We start from the raw sequence: 23,608 nt of genomic DNA on the forward strand, positions 1-23,608 counted from the left end.
TCGTTGTATCATGTGACTAACCGGATAGTGGAAGGCGAGCTGGATGGACCTTGGTCTTTTTCCATCCAGCAATTCTTATGTTTATGGACACACGAGTGTGGCTGTGGGGCGGTGCCCAGTGAGTGGAGAACAATGGGTGGGCACAGTGTGTGTTCCCATTTCAGAGAGTATACTATCCTCAAAATCCAAACTATTCCCAGGGGGGATATTGAGGTCCCTTCATTAAACAGTTAAACTTGATATCCAACAACAGATCAAAGCTCGGACTCTGTCTCCCACATGAATGTGGAGATACTCGAGGGCCCTCGGGGCTGGTGGGAATGCACCAGGCCTGAGTCAGCACCGACAAGAGAACTGGAAACTAACAGAACAGGAAACAACACTGAATTGTGCAATGATGTAGTTTTCCTTATACTTTCGTAAATTTACAGTGGGAAAGGATCTCAGAGTGAGTGACTGTGTATCTGAGAGGGCAGGCAGTGTGTGAGAGGAACGAGAGGTGTACAGGATGGAATATAAGGAGCAATTGAGGCTGGATTTTACTATTTTCATTATTTAAATAATTTAACAATTAGAGTCAGTGGATATTTCACCACATTCTTTAACTCGTCTCTGAATTTACTCTGGGTCCCTGCAGAAATAAACGGGTTTAGGCAGGAACTCAAAAGCTGAAACATAAATCCGCTTTCCTCCAGAATAAAATTTGAATCATCGAAATTGGAACCTGAGAAATAACTAACGTTCGCAATTCGCACATAGAGGAAAGTTATAAGAAACAACAACCATAACACGATGAGACTGCCCGAGATACAGAAGAGCAAAACGATGGATTTCCTCCGGTTCTCCATCTCTGGGTCACTCTGATTCTCAACGTTGCTGCGGACCTGGAGTCTTCTGCGGATTCTAATGGCCGCTAAAATGTGTCTGACGGTCTGAGCATTGAGCAATAAAATCACAATGAATGGGAGACAAGGGGTTAAAATGCGGTGAATCCAGTCAAATGCAGCCCATGCGGGTGAGGTGTAAAATATTAACTTGATGTTGCAGAACCAGGGTATGTTGTTAATTGTATACAAAGGTTCATATATAAAATACCAGAATGTATTTTTTAAACAGCTCAGGACACAGACCGTTCCGATAACCACAGCCGCCGTTTTCTCGGTGCAATATTTTGTTTTCAGCTTCTTGCAGCAAATGGCTACAAATCGATCAAAGGTGAACACGACCGTTACCCAGACAGAACTGTCTCTGATTGCATAAATTAACACAAAACTGAGAGAACAGACCGGAGTGATGGACAGGAAACTGAATGGGAAATAAATACCAACAATGCGGTTTAATATCACAGCCGTGATAATGACCAGGAGATCCGTCACCGCCATGGACACCAGGTAGGAAGTGATACATCTGGAGAGACCGCACCTTCCTCGGGACAGGATCACAATCACCGCCAAGTTAGCTGTAAGAGAGAAGGAGAGAGACAGAGCATGTGTACGTGTGTGAGAGAGAACAGGAGCGTTAATGATCCGACTCCCAGCAAAATAATCCAATTGACAGGATTCTGTGTGAAACTTATAGCTTTGACACTTGATCCTGAGTTGAAAACCGATCCTTACCCTCTGGACACCTGTATCTGTGCTAAAATAATCATCCGCATTGAAATCAGACAGGCCAAAGACTTCAGAATGTAAATGAATATAATAAAACATAATGGGAACAAGAAACCCATTAAAACCAATGCGGGAACGTCAAATAGACAAGAAAAGAAACAAATCTTAAAGAATCAGTAAAATGGTTCATAATAAATGCGAAGATTAGGTGACAGGAAAATAAACGTGTTACAGAAGATTTTTTAAGAGAATAAATAATAAAAGAATTGACAATGAAACTGGAAACAACCAATAAAGTACAAAAAACTTCCATTTAAAACCGACCATGTCCTGTCGGAGCCCAAATCGCTCTCATCCGATGAATTCATAGAATCAGAGAAAGTTACTGCACAGAAGGAGGCCATTCGGCCCATCATGTCCGTGACGACTGAAAAAGAGCTATCCAGCTTTGTCCCCCTTTCCAGCACTCGGTCTGTAGCCCTGTAGGTTACAGCACTTCAAGTACACATCCAAGGACTTTTTAAATGAGTTGAGGGTTTCTGCCTCTCCCACCCTTTCAGGCACTGAGTTCCAGACTCCCACCACCCTCTGGGTGAAAATAATTTCTCCTCAGCTCCAGTCTAGCCCTTCTACCAATTACCTACAATCCAAGCTGTCGAATTATTCACTGTTGGAAGCACAAACACAGCGCGGTCTAAGTTTGGAGCAAATCCAGATTCATTCATAAAACGGACACTTGTTACATTGTTTATATTTTTGTCAATAATTGGCTGCCCAATAATGTCCCTTCAATCAAGTCAGTTATTAAATTCAGTCGGGAATTATTTAATCACTGAATAATCTCAATCGATAAAGAACTTGTTGAAATTATTCCGTGCTGTAAATAATTATCAAAACGAAGACAAGTAAATGAATCATTTAATAAACCCAGTCAGTAATGAATAAATCCAGAGATTAAATTCAACCAGTAGCTTCACGATTATACAGTTACGTCTGTAATTGGTTGAATTATTAATACATCCAATCAGTATTACATATTTTTGATTTAATTTGCTTTAATTAATGAAACCGTAACTATCAGTGAACCATCCTGTATTGGTGCCTGGAATGCTGGCATCAAACGCAGAGAATTTTCACCCTGATGTTGCTGTTTAGCGGATCGCCAGCGGTTCCACTTCTTATTCATCTGTAGAGGCTCCGATATATCTTCAGGGGCAACTTCACAATTAGAGTGGAAATGCCCTGAGTAAAAAGGAATGGTCACGGTACCCGAGGGTTGAGAGCGTCTGTAGAACCGAACCCCACCACCAGTCAGTCTGCAGCAAGGAACAAAATAATTTCCTACATATCTTATAATAACGTGATAATACCACTCACAACACAACGGCAGCAATACAATATATTCTCTGATATAACAGAGTACACCTTCCACAGTGCAGCACCAATAAACACAACATAACTACATATACACCGGAATAACAGTGGGATAATTCACCCACAGTAATAATGTTCATAACACAATAGAACTACATCTACACGGTGAGAACAGTGTGACAATTCACTTACAATAACACAATAGACCTACATGTACACCGTGATAACAGATGAAAACATTGTCTTCCTTCCAGCCACAAACTCCCTTCCCTCGCCATCGACTCCATCCCTGTTCCTGGCCATTTTCTGAGGCCGAACCAGACTGTTCACAATCTTGGCGTCCTATTTGACTCTGAGTGCAGTTTCGGACCCATATCCTCTCCACCACCAAGGTCACCACCTTCCACCTCCGTAACTACTGGTCTCTGCCCCTGCCTCAGCTCATCTGCTGCTGAAACCTTCATCCATGCTGTTGTGACCTCTAAACTCGACTATTCCAATGCTCTCCTGGCTGGCCTCCTGCCTTGTACCCTCCGTAAACTTGAGCGCATCCAAAATTTTGCAGCTGGTATCATAACTCGCAACAAGTCCTGTTCACCCATCACCCTTGAATTCGATGATCTACATTGGCTCCCTTTCCGACAACACCTCAATTTTAAAATTCTTATCCTTGTACTCAAATACTCAGCCTCGCTCCTCCCTATCTCTGTAGCCTCCTCCAGCCCTACAATCCTCCGAGATCTCTGCACTCCTACAGTAACAGGGCCAATAACACATCAGGTAGTGGTACTGGTAAAGCCGAGAAGCGCACAGTTAAAGGGGAGAAACGAAACAGTTAAAGCAGAGAAATGATACCGTTTAAGGAGAGAAATTATACCATTGAAGGGGAGAAATGATACCATTAAAGGGATAAATTACACCGGTAAAGAGCAGAAATGATATCATTAAAGGTGACACATAAAAGGCAGATATTTATACTGTTGAAGGGGAGAAATTACACAGTCACAGGGGAGAAGTGATAGTAAAAGCGGCGAATTTATACATTTAAAGGGGAGAGATTGCACTATTATAGGGGAGAAATATTGGTAAAGGGGAGAAATTATACAGTTAAAGGAGAGAAATTATACTGTTAAAGAGAAGAAATTATACCGGTAAAGGGGAGAAATTATATAATTAAAGGGGAGAAAAGATACAATTAAAAGGGAGAAACGATACCAGTAAACTAGAGCAGTGATACAGTTAAACAACGATTTCCATAACTAATAACTAACTACAATACTTTACCTGGAACACTGATAGCTGCAAGGATGGGATAATAAATGGCAAATAATAGTCCTTTTGGTGAACCGTGCATTTCTATAAGAAGCTCTGCTCTACATTCAAGGGTTGACACATTTATACCTGATGTCAGCCTCCAGGGAGACAATTCGGTGCTTTGGTCTTTTATATTAATTACAGTAATTGATACAAACAGATTAGTGCAGCCGTTGCCAGGCTCGTGTTTTTGTTTTGATGAAATTGGATCTGACACAGCTCTAAAGTGAAATACCGAGAAACCACAGTATGATCCCGATTACATTTCTTCAGAAAAGATAATTAAAAGCTTGACAGGCAGTTACCATTGGTGAGGGTGAGCCTTGTACACGAGGAAGACCCCGGGTTTAAACACCTCTTAATGCTGAATTAACAGATCTCAGCACAAGGTATAACTGATCAGAGACACTCTCATTCTGCAACCAGAAAACGCAGCCAATTTCTCGATCCTGGCCGTACACCCACTTTAACCCACATCTCTGCGTATTATGTGGACAGGTCCAGTTCAGCACGGTTACATTCAGTGTGCAACGTGCCCAATTCAGCCCGAGCCATGTGCATTAACTCTACCTCCGCTACCTGTGTGTGGTCAGGATACTTGTCCGACATCCAATCTTGGATGAGCCCCAATTTCCTCCAGTTTAACATTGCGAAGACTGAAGCCAGCGTGTTCAGCCCCGCCACCAACGCGTATCCTCACCACCATTTCTATTCCCCTCCCGGCTACTTTCACAGGCTGTATGGAGCTTTGGTCAGACCCCATCTGGAGTACTGCATTCAGTTTTGGGCACCACATCCTCGGAAGGATGTGTTGGCCTTGGAGGTGGTGCAATGCAGATTCACCATAATGATACCCGGGCTGAGAGGGTTAAGTTATGAGGGCAGGTTGCATAAACGTGGCTTGTATTGCGTTGATATAGAAGTTTGGGGGGTGATCTAATTGAGGTGTTTAAAATGTTAAAATGATTTGATAGATTAGATTGAGAATCAATTTCCTCTGATGGCGGAATGAAGAACGAGGAGACACAATTTTAAAAATTAGTGCTCAGCCATTCGAACAGATTCGGATGTGACGCCAAATGGTAATCAATGTCTCATTTTTAATAGTCAAATCAAACATGTGAAAGTATCCAATATTATAAGACAGTAATAATAGAGTGAAGTCACTTATCATACAGATATTAAAACAATATCACATCGTTTGGTCTCTGGGCAGAGTTTGTAATTAAGTTGGCGGTGTAATCCTCTCAAGTCTTCTGACAGTTTCGAAGTCTTTTTACAGCTTGGTCGATCTCTGGACAGAGGTTGTAGTCTTCTAACAGCTGGGTGAACTTCGCTAATTGCTCTGCACCGTCCTCTCCCCTGAGCTCAAAAGATGTTGGGTTTTTAAAGCTCCGTGGCAGGAGCCTCACAACATATACGGCGTTCTTATTCATAAAACTCTTCTAGATTTATGAGGTTATTTGACCACAAAATATAATGTTGCCAGCTTGACCCATCCGTTCACAAAATCCTCCGAAGGAAACTTTTTTTTAAACAGAATTTAAGTGGTCAGCTTAACTCATCTTGTCACAAAATCCTCTGCAAAATGGTTTCTCACAGAGGCCAAGTGACCACTGATTGCTCCTCATACATCGAGCTGCCTGCCCGCATCGTGTTCTTATCACCATCCCTGCTGCTTTTCCTGAGTCATTGTCCATAGCTGCCTTGCCTTACAATGGAAATGGTCAAGGTCAGTTTTTTTTTATTCGGTCATCGGATGTGGGCGTCGCTGGCGAGGCCGGCATTTATTGCCCATCCCTAATTGCCCTTGAGAAGGTGGTGGTGAGCCGCCTTCTTGAACCGCTGCAGTCCGTGTGGTGAAGGTTCTCCCACAGTGCTGTTAGGAAGGGAGTTCCAGGATTTTGACCCAGCGACAATGAAGGAACGTCGATATATTTCCAAGTCGGGATGGTGTGTGACTTGGAAGGGAACGTGCAGGTGGTGTTGTTCCCATGTGCCTGCTGCCCTTGTCCTTCTAGGTGGTAGAGGTCGCGGGTTTGGGAGGTGCTGTCAAAGAAGCCTTGGCGAGTTGCTGCAGTGCATCCTGTGGATGGTACACACTGCAGCCACTGTGCACCGCTGGTGAAGGGAGTGAATGTTCAGGGTGGTGGATGGGGTGCCAATCAAGCGGGCTGCTTTGTCCTGGATGGTGTCGAGCTTCTTGAGTGTTTTTGGAGCTGCACTCATCCAGGCAAGTGGAGGGTATTCCATCACACTCCTGATTTGTGCCTTGTAGATGGTGGAAAGGTTTTGGGAGTCAGAACGTGAGTCACTCGCCGCAGAATACCCAGCCTCTGACCTGCTCTTGTAGCCACAGTATTTGTATGGCTGGTCCAGTTAAGTTTCTGGTCAATGGTGACCCCCAGGATGTTGATGGTGGGGGATTCGGTGATGGTAATGACGTTGAATGGCAAGGGGAGGTGGTTAGACTCTCTCTTATTGGTGATGGTCATTGCCTGGCACTTGTCTGGCACGAGTGTTACTTGCCACTTATCAGCCCAAGACTGGATGTTGTCCAGGTCTTGCTGCATGCGGGCTCGGACTGCTTCATTATTTGAGGGGTTGCGAATGGAACTGAACACTGTGCAATCATCAGCGAACATCCCCATTTCTGACCTTATGATAGAGGGAAGGTCATTGATGAAGCAGCTGAAAATGGTTGGGCCTAGGACACTGCCCTGAGGAACTCCTGCAGCAATGTCCTGGGGCTGAAATGATTTGTCTACAACAACCACTACCATCTTCCTTTGTTCTCGGTATGACTCCAGCCACTGGAGAGTTTTCCCCCTGATTCCCATTGACTTCAATTTTACTAGGGCTCCTTGGTGCCACACTTGGTCAAATGCTGCCTTAATGTCAAGTGCAGTTATTCTCACCTCACCTCAGGAATTCAGCTCTTTTGTCCATGTTTGGACCAAGGCTGCAATGAGGTCTGGAGCCGAGTGGTCCTGGCGGAACCCAAACTGAGCATTGATGAGCAGGTTATTGGTGAGTAAGTACCGCTTGATAGCACTGTCGACGACACCTTCCATCACTTTGCTGATGATTGAGAGTAGACTAATGGGGCAGTAATTGGCTGGATTGGATTTGTCCTGAGACTGTGACCCCTGGTTTTGGGCTCCTCAGCCATTGGGAACATCCTCCCTGCATCTGGTCTGTCCAGTCCTGTTCGAATTTTATATGTTTCACTGAGATCACCTCTCATTATTCTAAACTCGAGTGAATACAGGTCGAGTCAACCCAATCTCTCCTCATAAGTCAGTCCTGCCATCCCAGGAATCAGTCCAGTAAAACTTTGTTGCACTTCCTCCTGGCAAGGACTTCATTCCTCAGATAAGGAGACTAAAACTGCACACAATACTCCAGATGTGGTCTCACCAAGGCCCTGTATAACTGCAGTAAAACATCCCTGCTCCTATACTCAAATCCTCTTGCAATGAAGGCCAACATACCATTCGCCTTCCGAACTGCTTGCTGCACCTGAATGCTCGCTTTCAGCGACTGGTGTGCAAAGACACCCAGGTTTCGTTGCACCTCCCCTTTTCCCAATCTATCACCATTCAGATAATAATCTGATTTTACAACCAAAGTGAATAACTTCACATTTAACCACGTTATACTGCATCTGCCATGTTTTTGCCCACTCACCCAACTTATATAAATCATATTGGAACCTCTTTGTATCCTCCTCACAGCTCACATTTCACCCCAGCTTTGGGTCGTGTACAGGGACCTTGGAACAGAGGAACATTAAAGTGGACGAGGAGCAAGAGGAAAGTCACCTGTTTCTGTCCTGTAAGATCCTAAGCTTCATTGAGAATGAATTCATGAAGCATTTCTACATCGTATTTTTTGCAACATTGTAAAATAGCCCAAAGTAGTTCTCTTGCCCAGTATATCCAGTTTGTAAAATCTCCCTGAAATATTTACATGTAAATCAAACAGTCAGAAGAGGGTAGGATGGACGTACACTACACTTGAATGTATTATCATCTATTGGGTTTAAAGTTTCCGAACACTATTTGTCAATAGTGTGAGGAAGCTCAGAGTGAAAGTGAGAAGGGGCCGTCTGACTGCAGTTTCCACTGGAAGAAAAATCACCTTCAGTGTGTAGTGAGCAGAAATGAATTGCTATTGTTAAAAGTTCCCACGAACTTATTGTTATTCTACTTTAACAGAATGAGCCTGGATCTCCTGCTATGTTTAAACACTAAACTTCAGTGATTATAGCTCAAGTAAAATATTACTATGATTTGATTTAAATGGAGGCGTGGTTTCCACCTGCCAAAGAATGTTGTCTGAAGCGAGGGTGTTTACTGCTAACAGCTCCCATCCTGTTTAATAGACCCCCTGAATGTCTGATTTACCAAAAAGAAACCCAGCTTTGTAAAGTTAAACATTCTCATTAATCGGAAGAACATTTTATGAACAAATTTCAGTATTTCATAAGGCAAGGGTGGCCCAGACATGGATTATACCCAATTCACTGTAAAGTTATGAAAACCACAGCCAGTTTAGCGACCAGGGGACATAACCTTAAAGTTAGAATTAGGACTTTCAGGAGTGAAGTGAAGAGACACTTCGACACGCAAAGAGTGGGAGAAGTTAGGAACACTCTTCCACAAATGGCAGTTGATGCTAGCTCAATTGTTAAATCTATTATCTCAGATTAAAATTGTGACCCAAAAGGTAAGGGATATGACGAAGGCAGGTATATGGAGTTATGTCATAGATCAACCATGATCTCTTTGAATGGTGGACCAGGATCGAGGGGCTAAATGACCTTCTCCTGTTCCTATGATCACTCTTCAAATACAGTGAATGATAATAATGTAAATAGTTCATCCTATTTTCAAATTGCAATAAAATCTTCAGGGCCTGTCGTGAGGGGAAGCTGAAGATGAGAAACTTCTGTCTGCTCACAAGAAGACAGGTGAAATTCAAATCCAACAGAGTTAAGTCACAACCTCTGGGCTCCCCATCCCTCGCCCTCTCACTGTGCCTGTACCCAATAGGCACATCATTGCCCCCTGTGTACATTAACCTTTACACTGAGCATTTGAAATCTACCTGGAGCCCCACCCCCACTAAACAAGAATCTTCACATCAGGGGCAGGGATCTTCAATCTTGGAAGAGAGTTCCAAGTCCACCGACTCTCAATCCGATTGGTGTTTGGACAATTAGCTCCAAAAGGGAGAGTTTAACTGGAGTTTTGAGCCCGTGTGGGGATTCGAGTTATCAATGGCTGCGGAGCACCAAGGGAGAGATTGGGCCGTCAACCAGCCGGCACCAGTCCCTCAGGCCAGTCCCACTGTCCCTTCAGAGCTCATTGACCTGCACAATGAAGGCCTGGCAAGCCTTCACCCATTGCTGCAGCCATCCCTGGACAGGGCCTGGATACACTATTACCAGCCAGTCTGCCACGACTTACATGGACCCATTAAAACCAATTTCACGAACAGGAGGAACTGTGGAGGAGTGTGGAGTGTTACTAACAGTATTGAGCACTCATTGCATGCTGATTGGAACCAGATAATGAAAAATGAGCAACCAGCCATTAGAAGATAGAAGTAGTCACTGCTTTATTGGTCATTTGATAACTAGTTGAACTGGGTTTGCTTGTGTTTCCTGTACAGGAACAAGGCGATCAAAGAAGCAGAGATCAGAGAGACAGCGGTCACAGTCAGGGCCAGGATCAGGACCACCTCAGACTCCACACCTAAAAAATAGAACAAGAAACCAAATGTCAGAGTGAGTGAAGGAAATACTGAGGGGAAAATGGAAACCAGCAGTCAGCCAACTCACCACCCGGAGACCTCTGCTGCATCCTTTGCTCAACCTCATTAAGGGGCTCAATTGCCAGGTCTGTCACATCAGGATCCAGAATGACTAGGGGTCCAAGTAAGGCCTCACCCTCCCACTTCAATTCAGCATCACTCTCTGCAATATCAAACATTCCAGTTAGAGAGGGTAAAGGGTGACCTCCAACATATAGAGGATCAATGTCCTACCAGGTCCAGATACAAGATCCCTCCTTCCTCTGGAATCAAGTCGGAATTCCCTCGTGGCACTGCAGTTACCCAGATGACAACAGGCACACACGTCATTGTTGGATTCTTCCAATGGGGTCCAGCTAAACCAGAGAATCCGTTTATCAACCAGGTTGTCCATCACCCTTTAATACAACACATCCCTGAGCAAGAGAGGGAACTTACATATTCTGGAAAGTACAAGCTTTGTTCATGGAATCTCTCCGATCCACTGCAGCAACTTTCAGGTGACAGGTGATGAAAATCTGAGGGACACATTCAATACAAGTTGTTATTTAGTGACCTCCTCCCAACATGGGGAACCCAATGTTTGGCTTCCTCTTACCAAGGAACGGTCATCTCCAAAGAAGCGGAACGCATCCAGGTCAAACTGGAGTTTGTCCAGCTCACGTTCACCTCTTGGCAACACAAAGGTTGAAAAGGAGTCCTCAGCTTTGCTGTCCAGGAGGCAACTGAAGATAGATTAAAAAAGGGACAAAGTGAATTTAGTGAACCCATTGAGACATAACCAGCTGGAGAAAGCAGAGAGCTCCTTACCCATGGTAGTCAATGATGTTGTATCTTGGGGTGGAATCCTTGTCTGGGCTCAATGTAGCTGCACAGCTGTCAATGTAGAGCTTCAAGGGCATGTGGTTGGTCATTGAAACAGAGGCCTCAATGTGAATGAGGTCACCCAGGTAGTAGACAGTCGAGGTGCGCTCTGTAAGCCAGTCATCTGAAGTACAAGAGGACAAGGGTTGGAGACAGTGGGTGAAACTCCCAGTGGGAGACCACAGAAAAGCACTCCCCATCCACCCATCACATACCGTTCATAAGACGCAGTGAGAATGACAGAAGCCCTTCTCCAGACTTGGTCGAGCTGAATGGGATCCAGGTGGGCTTGATAGGGTCACTGCTCACATTGCCCTTCCTGGAAGGACAGGAGTGTAATTTCAGGACAACTTCAGAGAACTGCACCTGCTGTAGACCTTATTTGCCACAGAGTAAAGTTTCTTACCTAAAATAATGGCACTCAATGGGAATGATAGCTCCATTCGTTCTCACAATGACAGATCCATGAGCATTTGGGGTGTGGTTCAGGTGGGTGGTGTAGACCAGGAAATCTCCAGCCATCTGAAAGACATCAGGTTAAGGAATGAAGAGCTGGTCTCATTGGACAAAAGCTATTTCTGGTCATTTTCCTGCCCTGTTAAGCAGCAGTTTGAGGGGTTTCAGCTGTTCCTCAATGACACATGATTGAAGCAGCTCCACCATTGGTTGAAGTTGCCTCGAGCAGCCTCTGTTACTCTGCTCAGTCCACTTTCTATCATAGGGGACTTCAGGCCTGCAGTCAGAAACCCTGAAATGATTGGCACTGCCAGATTTGATGAGCATTCTTTCCCATATAGAATAGAGCTTTCACCTTAAGGGGCTTCAAGTTAACCCTGATATGGAGCACAAAACATCACTTAAATCTCATCTGTGTCCGTGGAATCAAGGGGATTGGCAGGAGAAATAACCAAAAGTGATGTTCCCCTTTAATACATTGTATCCCAATTATTATTCCACTTGTTTCATTTTTCAAGAGAAGTCTCAACAGGAACTTCCACATTGAACATTCATTGACCACAAGTTGAGGCAACAGGCCTGAATATCCACGAGAAGGCAAGGAAAAGATAAATCAATTGAGGCACAAAAGAACAGACTGGTTTGGAAGAATGTCGGTAAAGGTTCAAGGTCAATAGAATTGAATCTCAGAGCTAGAGAGTAGTAATGACCCATTTAAGAAAGATGCAGTCCCTCAGTGACAAGTTGAAGTTCTTTTTAAATATAAAGCTGAGATTAACAGGTCAATATAAAGTAGTTGTTTCACACAGGGTGATATTTAACAGTGGGCAAGAATTTATACACAGATTTCATTCAGGGATCTCCTCAGTGGCTGGAGTTTCAGCCGACGTTAATGAATTCAGAGTGGGCAGTAAACGACACAGTGAAATTGGAGCAAGAATTGAGGAATCACATTACCTGCAATCTGCTGCCACATTCATGGAGCCCATAGTCAAAGAGGACAGTGTGGTTCTGAGAGTGGATCCCAGTTGGCCGACAACCTGCTGTCCCTAGGGTCAGGTCAGTAGCTTTAATCAGGTGCCTGGTTCCAAATAAATCCATGTCGACCCTCACCAGCAGGTTCTGCTCTCCACACTGCACCATCACAGTCTGCAGTGGAGACAGACTTCTCCCCTCAGACACACTGAAATGGGAACCAAAGGGAGGCACAGGGAGAGGGACTCTCTGGGGCACAGGGGTGGGTTTTACTCTTCTCCATGGAAATCTCTGGCCTCTAAACTGTTCCCAAATATCAGAGCAACAAACAACTCCAACTAACACCAGCACCGAGAACAAAGCTCTCACTGCAAAATCCCCCATGATACCAAACAGCTCAACTATTGCTTTACCCACCAACCAACACCTTTTATACACTGCAGTCACCTGACTCCAATTCAATGAGTCGCTGTTGTGATACGATTGGATGTCTTTCAGAAAAAAACTCAATATCTTTCTGATCCTCCTTTCATTCAATCACTTCCATTGTCCTATTTCATAAGTTTCTTTAGAAAAATAAGAAAAAAAGAAAAGAAAAAAGACGGAGGGAGAGAGCGGTGCAACTGAGTACAGAGATACAGAGAGACACCAGCAGAGGGAGGTAGAGAGCGGTGTAACTTAGTACAGCGATACAGAGAGACACCAGCAGAGGGAGGTAGAGAGCGGTGTAACTGGGTACAGAGATGCAGAGAGACACCAGCAGAGTGTCCAGGAAACCAACCTTTTATCTGAAATCTGAGGCGAGATCTAAACTGCACAATGTAGAGGAAGCATTACTGTGTATCTAACGCGTGTTGCACCTGCCGTGTGAGTGTTTGATTTGACAGTGTAGAGGGAGCTACATCTGCATATAACCCGTGCTGTACCTTCCCTGGGAGTGTTTGATGTCACAGTTTGGAGGGAGCTTTGCTCCCTATCTGACCTGGAACTGCCCTTCTGCAACTGGAAAGTTTCTCCTTCTTTACTCTTTGAAAACCCTTCACAATTTTGAACACCTCTATCAAATCTCCACTTTATGTTCTCTGTTCTAAGGAGAACAGCCCCAGTTTCTCCAGTCTCTCCACAGAACTGAAGTCCCTCATTCCTGGCACCATTCTAGTAAATCTCCTCTGCATCTTCTCTAAGGCCTTGACAACCTTCCGAATGTTTGGTGCCCAGAATTGAACACAATACTCCAGCTGAGGCCTAACCAGTGTTTTATCAAGATTTTGTATCAATTCCTTCCTTTGTATTCTGTGCCTCAATTAATAAAGCCAAGGGCCCCACTTGCTTTTTTTAACAGCCTTCTCAATTTGTCCTGCCACATTCAAAGATTTGTGTAACGACACCCCCAGGTCTCTCGATTCGTCCACTCCATTTAAAATTGTTCCATTTAGTTGACATTACATCTCCTCATTCTTCCTACCAAAATGTATCGTTTCACAATTCTCTGTATTAAATTTCATCTGCCATGTTTCTACCCATTTCACAAGTCTGTCCATGTCCTCCTGAAGTCTGTTACTATCCTCAACATTGTTTATTACATTTCTGAGTTTCCTGTCATCTGCAAACTTTGAAATTATACCCTGTACACCCAAGTCCCGGTCATTAATATATATCAAAAAGAGCAGTGGTTCTAATACCGAGCCCTGGGGGACACCACTGTATACTTGCCTCCAGTCTGAAAAACAACCGTTCACCACTACTCTCTGTTTACTGCTCCTTAGCCAATTTTGTATCCACGCTGCCATTGTCCCTTTAATCCCATGGGCTTCAATTTTGCTGACAAGTCTATTATGTTATACTTTATCCTCCCTTAATCTCTCACTGCATAGAAACTCCCCGACCCATATTCATGGCCACCCCCTCGACCTTGCCATCTCACGTGGCCTCTCTACTCCCATCGTCTCAATCATGGATAAGGCCATCTCTGATCACTTCCTTGTAACCCTCTCCACCCATATGGATTCATAGAATCATAGCAAGGTTACAGCACGGAAGGAGGCCATTCAGCCCATCGAGTGATTACCGGCTCTATGGAAGATCAATCCATGCAGTACCACTCCGCCAATGCACATCACAGAATGAACTCAGGAATCCCACCCCACTTTCTATGGGTCGGGGAGTTTCTATGCAGGGAGAGATTACGGGAGGATAAAGTATCACATAATAGACTTGTTAGCAAAACAGGCTGCGGTTATGGTGCAGACTGGGATCCAGGGCTGAGGCTGTGGTCATCAGTTAGTCTGGGAGTGGCACAATCTGGTTCATGACTAGCCGGGTGTGAGAGTAACACCAAGGAGTCAGGCTGGCGTTTAGAAGGGTGTGGGTTCCAGCTCCCAGTGTTTCCAGAATGTTCTGTGTGTGTTTCACTGAGACTCGGGCTTTACAGTAAATAATAAAAGGATTGTAGACAAATACTTGGCCATGAGCTGCTGAGTGACCTGTCGGGAGATTGTTGCTTGCTTCCCTTCAGCTTGTGGGACTGTGTTTTTGGTGCACTGTCCCTTTAAGAGCTGTGGTCTGCCTCATTTCTCAGTGTGATTGTGGGACTGACACAGAAGCGAGGGAGGAAGCAGCAGCCATAGCTCGGACTGCAGGCAAATTGGGAGGCTGGGATTAAAAGGCTGTTATTCCTACACCGGGAGTTGAACCCACGCCACCTGCAGGAAAACCAGGAATCCTAACCACCAGACCACATGGGAATGGAAGGAGGAATCAACAGGAAGGGCACTGAGACAACACCCAGAAGGTTAAGGGGCGATTATGAAAGGTTTTGACAGACGAAATAAGGAGAAACTGTTTCCAGTGATGGGAGGGTTAATAACCAGAGGACACAGATTAAAAATAAATGGGAAAAAAAGCCACGGGCGGGAGGAATCAGGAGAGATTTTTTTACGCAGCGAGTTTTTATGATCGGGAATGCACTGCCTGAAAGGGAGGTGGAAGCAGGTTCAATAGTAACTTTCGAAAGGGAATTGGATAAATACTTGACCGGAAAAAATTCACAGGGCTGTGGGGAAAGAGCCGGGGAGTGGGACTAACCCACTTCCTTCTGTGTTCATCCCTGGAAAAAAATCTCCCCCAAGTCACTTACAACGGCACTTTCAAATTCCCAACTGTCTATTCTTTGGCCATTCATCGCCAGATCTGGCTGGACCACATAAAGCACTATCGGGTCCTGTCTCCTCTGACAAAACTGCTCACTATTCCAGGATCATCCTGGAATGTAAAGATAACCCCAGGATTCTCTTCACTACAAACCATCTTCTTAAACCCCTCTCCCATCCCCTCTCCACCCTCACCTCCAACAACAAGTGCGAGGAGCTCATGGACTTCTTTGTCACTAAGATTGAGACCATCCATTCAACTGCCTCTGCCGTTCCCCTCCCTTCCCCTAGCCCACCAAGTTTCTCTCCTATCTCCCCTCATGCCCTCTCTGAGCTCATCTTGACCATGAGACCCACCTCCTGCTCCCTCGACCCTATTCCCTCCAAACTTCTGAATACACAACCTCCTTTCCTGGCCCCATGTTTGCTGACATTGTTAACGGTCCCCTCTCCTCAGGTACTGCCCCCTCCTCATCAAATCTGCCGTCATCACCCTCCTTCTCAAAAGACCCACCCTTGACCCTCTGTCCTTTCAAAAGACCGCCCCATCTCCCACCTCCCTTTCCTCTCCAAAGTCCTTCAATGTGTTTTTGCCTCCTTATTCCGTGTCCATCTTTCCCACAACACCATGTTTGAATCCCTCCAATCAGGCTTCCACTCCTGCCACAGTACTGAAACGACCCTTGTCAAATTCACAAATTACATCCTCTGTGACTGTGTCGAGGGAGATTTCATCTTGATCGAACCCTTGATCGAACCAGATTCACTGAAATGTGAAGCATCTGTGGTGAATGTCCGTTAAAAGCCTACACCACTTCCTCGTTAGTATAGTGGTGAGTATCCTCGCCTGTCACGCGGGAGACCGGGGTTCAATTCCCCGACGAGGAGGTTATTGCTGCTTTCGAAGCTTCACTTTCATTTATCTGAAATATTGGATGTTGAAAATACAATGAAAAACTGACTCGGCCTTTCCCACTTCCACAAATTGATTTCACAGCGATTTTAAAAATCTGCTCTCTGCCTCACGCTTCAGCTCGATGTCAGAACCACAATGATGGGCAAGAAATAAAACGCAGAATCGCGCTGTCACCAGCCCAAAACAGAGAGAGACAGGTCTCGGAACAGGCGCAGACATGAAAGATCTCACATACAGCAATGAAAATGATGCATGTTTCAGTGAATCTATTTTAACTACTTCTTTGATGACAATTTGTTTAACTTTCCGCGTGCCACTGTTGAAGGAAGACTTACTTTCTATCTCTTTGTTAGTCAAGGTCCAGAGGAAAATGATGTGGTGAGCAGGGAAAAAGTGACAGAAAGAAAGAAAGAGAGGGACACTCAGAAACCCGTATAACAAGTGAGACAGACATAGTCATATTCACACATACACAAACACACACATTCCTAGCTACATAAACACTCGCACACAGACATATACACACAAACAGAGTGAATTAAAATTCCACGGCTTTGAACACCTCAAGTTTTATGCTCATTTTAATTGATCTGCAAGATTTCACGAAATCTACGACAGAAATAGAACAAAAATCAGCCAAATTATCCATATTCTGTCTCTCAGTATTTCTGAGTCACTCCATGTGTAACTGTTTCTGCGTGTCTGTCTGTCTGTGTATGTGCCTCATATTTTCTATATTTTCCTGAGAAGATGTCTCTTTCTGTCTCACTCTCTCCCGCGTTACCCACATCATGATCCAACATGTGATGCAAAAGTGGCCGGTAATTCTTCTTTCAACAGTGGTCCGTGGAAAGTTAAACAAACTGTCATCAAATGAACAGTTCAAACAGATTCACTGAAACATGAAGCATCTGTGGTGAACTTACATCCTCTTCCGGCTCCAGTTCCTCGTTAGTATCATGGTGAGTATCAGTGTCTCTCACCCTGGAGACTGGGGTCAATTCCCCGACGGGAAGGTCTGTCTTTAGAAGCTTCGCTTTCATTTATCTGCAACATCGGATGAGGAAAATACAGTGAAAAACTGACTCAGACTTTTCCACTTTCCACGATTTAATTTCACTGATATTCCAGCAATTTTAAAATCTGTTCTCTGCCTCACTCTTCACCTCGATGTCAGAACCACAATAAGGAGGAAGAAATAAAACGCAGAATCGCTCTGTGAACAGACCCGGGCGAATTCACCAGCCCTAAACAGAGAGAGACAGAAAACTGCTCACTATTCCAGGATCATCCTGGAATGCAAAGATATCCCCGGTATCTCTTCTCGAGACAAAACGACTTCTTGGACCCCCCCTGCCTCCTCCACCCTCACCACAAAAATTGCGAGGAGCTCATGGACTATTCTGTCACTAAGATTGAGACCATCTGTTCAGCTTCCGCTCCAGTGGAAAACTCTCCAGTTTCTGGAGTCATACCGAGCACAAAAGTACCCGCGACATCGACCACCGAGAAGGAAAAGGGCAGCAGGTGCACGGGAACAACACCACCTGCACATCCCTTTCAATTCACACACCATCCTGACTTGGAAGTACATCGTCGCTGCGTCAAAATCCTGGAACACCCCATCTAACAGCACTGTGGGAGAACCTTCACCACACAGACTGCAGCGGTTGAAGAAGGAGGCTCACCACCACCTTCTCAAGGGCAATTAGGGATGAGCAATACCTGCTGGCCTTGCCAGCAATGCCCACATCCCATGAAAGAATTTTAAAAATCGTCCAAATTACCTATGGTCTGTCTCTCCGTATGTCTAAGTTACTGTATGTTCATATGTATGTGTGTGTTTCCTTGTGTAGGTGTGTCTTTCTGTGTGTGTATGTATCTGTCTGTCGATGCATGCGTGTGTCTGTGTGTGTCTCACATTTTCTATGTTTTCCTGAATGCATCTGTTTCTCCTTCTTTCTCTCTCACTCTCTCCCGCGCTCCCCACATAATTTTACTCTGGACATAATCGAACAAAGAGAAGATCTTCCGAGTCTACTTTCTCATCTGCGCCTGTTCCGAGACCTGTCTCTCTCTGTATCTCCGTCTTTCAACAGTGGCCCGTGGAAAATTAAACAAACTGTCATCAAATAATCGTTCAAAAAGAGTCAGTAAAACATGAAGCATCTGTGGTGAATGAACGGTCACAACCAGCATCAATTCCTCATTAGTATAGTGGTGAGTATCCCCGCCTGTCACGCGGGAGACCGGGGTTCAATTCCCCAACGAGGAGGTTATTGCTGCTTTAGAAGTTTCACTTTCATTGATGTTGAAAAGACAAAGAAAAACTGACTCGATCTGTCCCGATTCCACAGTGATTTTAAAATCTGCTCTCTGCCTCACGCTTCAGCTCGATGTCAGAACCACAATGATCGACAAAAAATAAAATGCGGAGTCGCACTGTGGACAGACCGGGTCTGATTCACCAGCCCGAGACAGGGAGAGACAGACCGAACGAAAAAAGACGGAGATGCAGAGAGAGACAGGTCTCGGAACAGGCGCAGATGAGAAAGCAGACTCGGAAGATCTCACATGCAGCAATGAAAAGGATGCATGTTTCAGTGAATCTATTTTAACGACTTCTATGATGACAGTTTGTTTAACTTTCCACGCGCCACTGTTGAAAGGAGACTTATTTTCTCTCTCTTTGTTAGTCAAGGTCCAGAGAAAAATTATGTGGGGAACAGGGAAAAAGTGACAGAAAGAAAGAAAGAGAGAGACACTCAGAAACGGGTAGAAAAAGTGAGACACACGCAGACATATTCACACATACACAAACACACACATTCATAGCTACATACACACTCACACACAGACACACCGCATGTACACACAAACACACACCCACCAACAACCTGAAAGGAACACAGGACGACTTGCCAAACAGCAGAAGCAGCATGCTATAGACAGAGCTAAGCGATCCCACAACGAACGGATCTTCTGCAGTCCTGCCACACCCAGTTGTGAATGGTGGTGGTCAATTAAACAACTAACGGGAGGAGGCTCTGTGAACATCCCCATCCTCAATGATGGTAAAGCCCAGCACGTGAGTGCAAAAGACAAGGCTGAACTGTGAGCAACCATCTTCAGCCAGAAGTGTCGGGTGGATGATCCATCTCGGCCTCCTCCCGATATCCCCACCGTCACAGAAGCCAGTCTTAGATCGAGGTGAAGAGTGACGCGGAGAGCAGATTTTAAAACCGCTGGAATATCAGTTCAATTAAATTGAGGAAAGTGGGAATCTCCGAGTCAGTTTTACACTGCATTTTCCACATCCAATATTGCAGATAAAAACTTTGACAGGCGGCGAAAATTTAACGTCCTCGTCGGGGAATTGAACCGCGGTCTCTGGCGTGACAGGGGGGGATACTCACCACTATACTAACGAGGAATTACTGCATTGATTCTACACTCACCCCAGATGGTGTTAAAAATGTGTCAGTGAATTTCTTCAACTATTTATTTGATGACAGTTTGTTTAATTTTCCACGGGCCACTGTTGAGAGAACCTTTTACATTTCCTTCTCTTTGTTAGACAACGAACAACTGACTCTGTCTTTCTTTCGTTCTTTCTCTCTATTATCGTGGTGAGCATTTATAAGACGCCAACTTTTAATTTTATGTCTTCGCCGAGCTTCTTCCTAAAAAAAACTACAGAGAAAAATAAACAGCTGATTGTCGCTTTCAGAATATTATTGAACAGAGACTGTTTGGGAACTGGATGCAGAGCGATTGTGATTTTAACTTACTCGTGGTTAAGGTGACAGATTAAAATTTCATTCATTTCCCTCGCACAGGTTCGAATCTGAGAGACTTCAGATCCCGTCATTTATCAACGTGTTCATCTCTGCGTTTCAAAATTCAACAAGTTTCTTGTGGAATTAATAATTCTGAAGTGAATTAAAATTCCACAGCATTGAACACCTCGAGTTTTATGCTCATTGATCTGTGAGATTTCACGAAATCTACCACAGAAATAGAACAAAAATCAGCCAAATTATCCATGTTCTGTCTCTCCATATTTCTGAGTCACTCCATGTGTATGCTTGTCTGTGTCTATCTGTCTGTGTATGTGCCTCATGTTTTCTATGTTTTCTTGAGTCGGTCTTTCTCTGTCTCACTCTGTCCCGCGCTCCCCACATCATGATCCAACATGAGACGGAAAAGTGGTCGGTAAATCTTCTTTCAACAGTGGTCCGTGGAAAGTTAAACAAACTGTCATCAAAAGAATATCTCAAACAGATTTACTGAAACGTGAAGCATCTGTGGTGAACGTACATCCCCTTCCGGCACCAGTTCCTCGTTAGTCTCATGGTGAGTATCAGTGTCCATCACCCTGGAGACTGGGGTCAATTCCCCGACGGGAAGGTCTGCCTTTAGAAGCTTCACTTTCATTTATCAGCAACATCGGATGAAGAAAATACGGTGAAATACTGACTCGGACTTTTTCACTTTCTACGATTTAATTTCACTGATCTCCGAGCAGATTTTAAAATCCTCACCTCGATGTCAGAACCTCAATCATGAGGAAGAAATAAAACGCAGAATCGCCCTGTGAACAGACCCGGGCTAATTCACCAGCCCTAAACAGAGAGAGACAGAAAACTGCTCACTATTCCAGGATTATCCAGGAATCCAAAGATACCCCCGGTATCTCTTCTCGACCACAAACCGACTTCTTGCACCCCCTGCCTCCTCCACCCTCACCACAAAAATTGCGAGGAGCTCCTGGACTATTTTGTCACAAAGATTGAGACCATACGTTCAGCTGCCGCTCCAGTGGAAAACTCTCCAGTGGCTGGAGTCAGACGGAGCACAAAAGAAGATGGTAGTAGTTGTTGGAGGCCAATCATCTCAGCCCCAGGACATTGCTGCAGGAGTTCCTCAGGGCAGTGTCTTTGGCCCAACCATCTTCAGCTGCTTCATCAATGACCTTTCCCCCATCATAAGGTCAGAAATGGGGATGTTTGCTGATGATTGCGCAGTGTTCAGTTAGATTTGCAACCCCACAGATAAGAAGCAGTCCGTGCCCACATACAGCAAGACCTAGACAATATCCAGGCTTGGGCTCATAAGTGGCAAGTAACATTCATGCCAGACAATTGCCAGGCAATGACAATCTCCAACAAGAGAGAGTCTGACCACCTCCCCTTGACATTCAACGGCACTACCATCGCCGAATCCCCCACCATCAACATCCTGGGTGTCACCATTGACCAGAAACTTAACTGGACCAGCAGATGACACCAAGATTGGTGGCATTGTGGACAGTGAAGAAGGTTATCTGGGATTGCAACGGGATCTTGATCAATTGGGCCAGTGGGCCGATGAATGGCAGATGGAGTTTAATTTAGATAAATGTGAGGTGATGCATTTTGGTAGATCGAATCGGGCCAGGACCTACTCCGTTAATGGTAGGGGGTTGGGGAGAGTTATAGAACAAAGAGATCTAGGAGTACAGATTCATAGCTCCTTGAAAGTGGAGTCACAGGTGGATAGGGTGGTGAAGAAGGCATTCGGCATGCTTGGTTTCATTGGTCAGAACATTGAATGCAGGAGTTGGGATGTCTTGTTGAAGTTGTACAGGGCATTGGTGAGGCCACACTTGGAGTACTGTGTACAGTTCTGGTCACCCTATTATAGAAAGGATATTATTAAACTAGAAAGAGTGCAGAAAAGATTTACTAGGATGCTACCGGGACTTGATGGTTTGACTTACAGGGAGAGGTTAGACAGACTGGGACTTTTTTCCCTGGAGAGTAGGAGGTTAAGGGGTGATCTTATAGAAGTCTATAAAATAATGAGGGGCATAGATAAGGTCGATAGTCAAAATATTTTCCCAAAGGTAGGGGAGTCTATAACGAGGGGGCATAGATTTAAGGTGAGAGGGGAGAGATACAAAAGGGTCCAGAGGGGCAATTTTTTCACTCAAAGGGTGGTGAGTGTCTGGAACGAGCTGCCAGAGGCAGTAGTAGAGGCGGGTACAATTTTGTCTTTTAAAAAGCATTTGGACAGTTACATGGGTAAGATGGGTATAGAGGGATATGGGCCAAGTGCAGGCAATTGGGACGAGCTTAGTGGTATAAACTGGGCGACATGGGCATGTTTGGCCGAAGGGCCTGTTTCCATGTTGTAACTTCTATGATTCTATGATTCTATATAAATACTGTGGCTACACGAGTAGGCCAGAAGCTGGGTATTCTGTGGTGAGTGACCCACCTCCTGACTCCCCAAAGCCTTTCCACCATCTACAAGGCACAAGTCAGGAGTGTGATGGAATACTCTCCACTTGCCTGGATGAGTGCAGCTCCAACAACACTCAAGAAGCTCGACACCATCCAGGACAAAGTAGCCCACTTGATTGGCACCCCATCCACCACCCTAAACATTCAATCCCTTCACCACCGGCGCACTGTGGCTGCAGTGTGTACCATCCACAGGATGCACTGCAGCAACTCGCCAAGGCTTCTTCGACAGCACCTCCCAAACCCACGACCTCTAACATATAGAAGGACAAGGGCAGCAGGCACATGGAATAACACCACCTGCACGTTCCCCTCCAAGTCACACACCATCCCAACTTGGAAATATATCACCGTTCCTTCATCGTCGCTGGGTCAAAATCCTGGAACTCCCTACCTAACAGCACTGTGGGAGAACCTTCACCACATGGACTGCAACGGTTCAAGAAGGCGGCTCACCACCACCTTCTCAAGGGCAATTCGGGATGGGCAATAAATGGTGGCCTCGCCAGCGACGCCCACATCCCATGAACGATTAAAAAAAGGCAATAATGGCGCGGCTGGGATACAAAGCCATGCTGGCAAAGCTCAATGGATTAGCAGTCCATCACCTCAACCACTCAGCCACCTGGTCGCAAGAACAGTGCAAAGAAAGCCCTTTTATTTGATTCTTTCAAGGCAAAAATCTTGGACTCAAAGGTCAGAGTCGGAAAGCCGCTTTTCAATCACCAGTTCCGAGATTCTGGACAACACCCTTGTGAAATGGTAGCGTGGCCGAGCGGTCTAAGGCGCTGGATTTAGGCTCCAGTCTCTGCGGGGGCGTGTGTTCGAATCCCACCGCTGCCG

General features: G+C 45.0%; 2 protein-coding genes and 2 non-coding genes across 4 annotated transcripts; 2 read left to right on the forward strand and 2 right to left on the reverse strand.

Moving 5' to 3' along the window:
* Nucleotides 1-551: 551 nt before the first annotated feature.
* LOC137302143 (probable G-protein coupled receptor 139) lies at nt 552-4,338 on the reverse strand. The gene is made up of 2 exons (XM_067971814.1): nt 4,269-4,338; nt 552-1,459 (listed from the first exon to the last, which is right to left on the reverse strand). Exons 1-2 carry the CDS (start codon nt 4,336-4,338, stop codon nt 552-554), a joined length of 978 nt encoding a protein of 325 aa, XP_067827915.1.
* Nucleotides 4,339-9,877: 5,539 nt separating this feature from the next.
* On the reverse strand, nt 9,878-11,278 carry LOC137302144 (zona pellucida sperm-binding protein 3-like). The gene is made up of 6 exons (XM_067971815.1): nt 11,198-11,278; nt 10,929-11,106; nt 10,717-10,843; nt 10,557-10,636; nt 10,147-10,281; nt 9,878-10,060 (listed from the first exon to the last, which is right to left on the reverse strand). Exons 1-5 carry the CDS (start codon nt 11,202-11,204, stop codon nt 10,275-10,277), a joined length of 399 nt encoding a protein of 132 aa, XP_067827916.1. The 5' UTR covers nt 11,205-11,278; the 3' UTR covers nt 9,878-10,060; nt 10,147-10,274.
* Nucleotides 11,279-16,378: 5,100 nt separating this feature from the next.
* Nucleotides 16,379-16,450, forward strand: trnad-guc (transfer RNA aspartic acid (anticodon GUC)). Its single transcript has one exon. It is a non-coding gene; the product is annotated as a tRNA-Asp (tRNA).
* A 7,076-nt stretch (nt 16,451-23,526) lies between these two features.
* On the forward strand, nt 23,527-23,608 carry trnal-uag (transfer RNA leucine (anticodon UAG)). Its single transcript has one exon. It is a non-coding gene; the product is annotated as a tRNA-Leu (tRNA).

The sequence above is a fragment of the Heptranchias perlo genome, chromosome 35 (genome assembly GCF_035084215.1).
Source record: "Heptranchias perlo isolate sHepPer1 chromosome 35, sHepPer1.hap1, whole genome shotgun sequence".
Taxonomy (NCBI): domain Eukaryota; kingdom Metazoa; phylum Chordata; class Chondrichthyes; order Hexanchiformes; family Hexanchidae; genus Heptranchias; species Heptranchias perlo.

Bases quoted from the DNA above. Each gene is read 5' to 3' on its own strand.
- LOC137302144 (XM_067971815.1), bottom strand. The intron at 10,844-10,928 runs GTAAGGAGCTCT...ATCTATCTTCAG, and splicing joins AACATCATTGACTACCATGG to TTGCCTCCTGGACAGCAAAG. The intron at 10,637-10,716 runs GTAAGAGGAAGC...TGTGTCCCTCAG, and splicing joins TTGGAGATGACCGTTCCTTG to ATTTTCATCACCTGTCACCT.
- LOC137302143 (XM_067971814.1), bottom strand. From the start codon at position 4,338: ATGCACGGTTCACCAAAAGGACTATTATTTGCCATTTATTATCCCATC. The intron at 1,460-4,268 runs GTAAAGTATTGT...TCTCTCTTACAG, and splicing joins TGCAGCTATCAGTGTTCCAG to CTAACTTGGCGGTGATTGTG.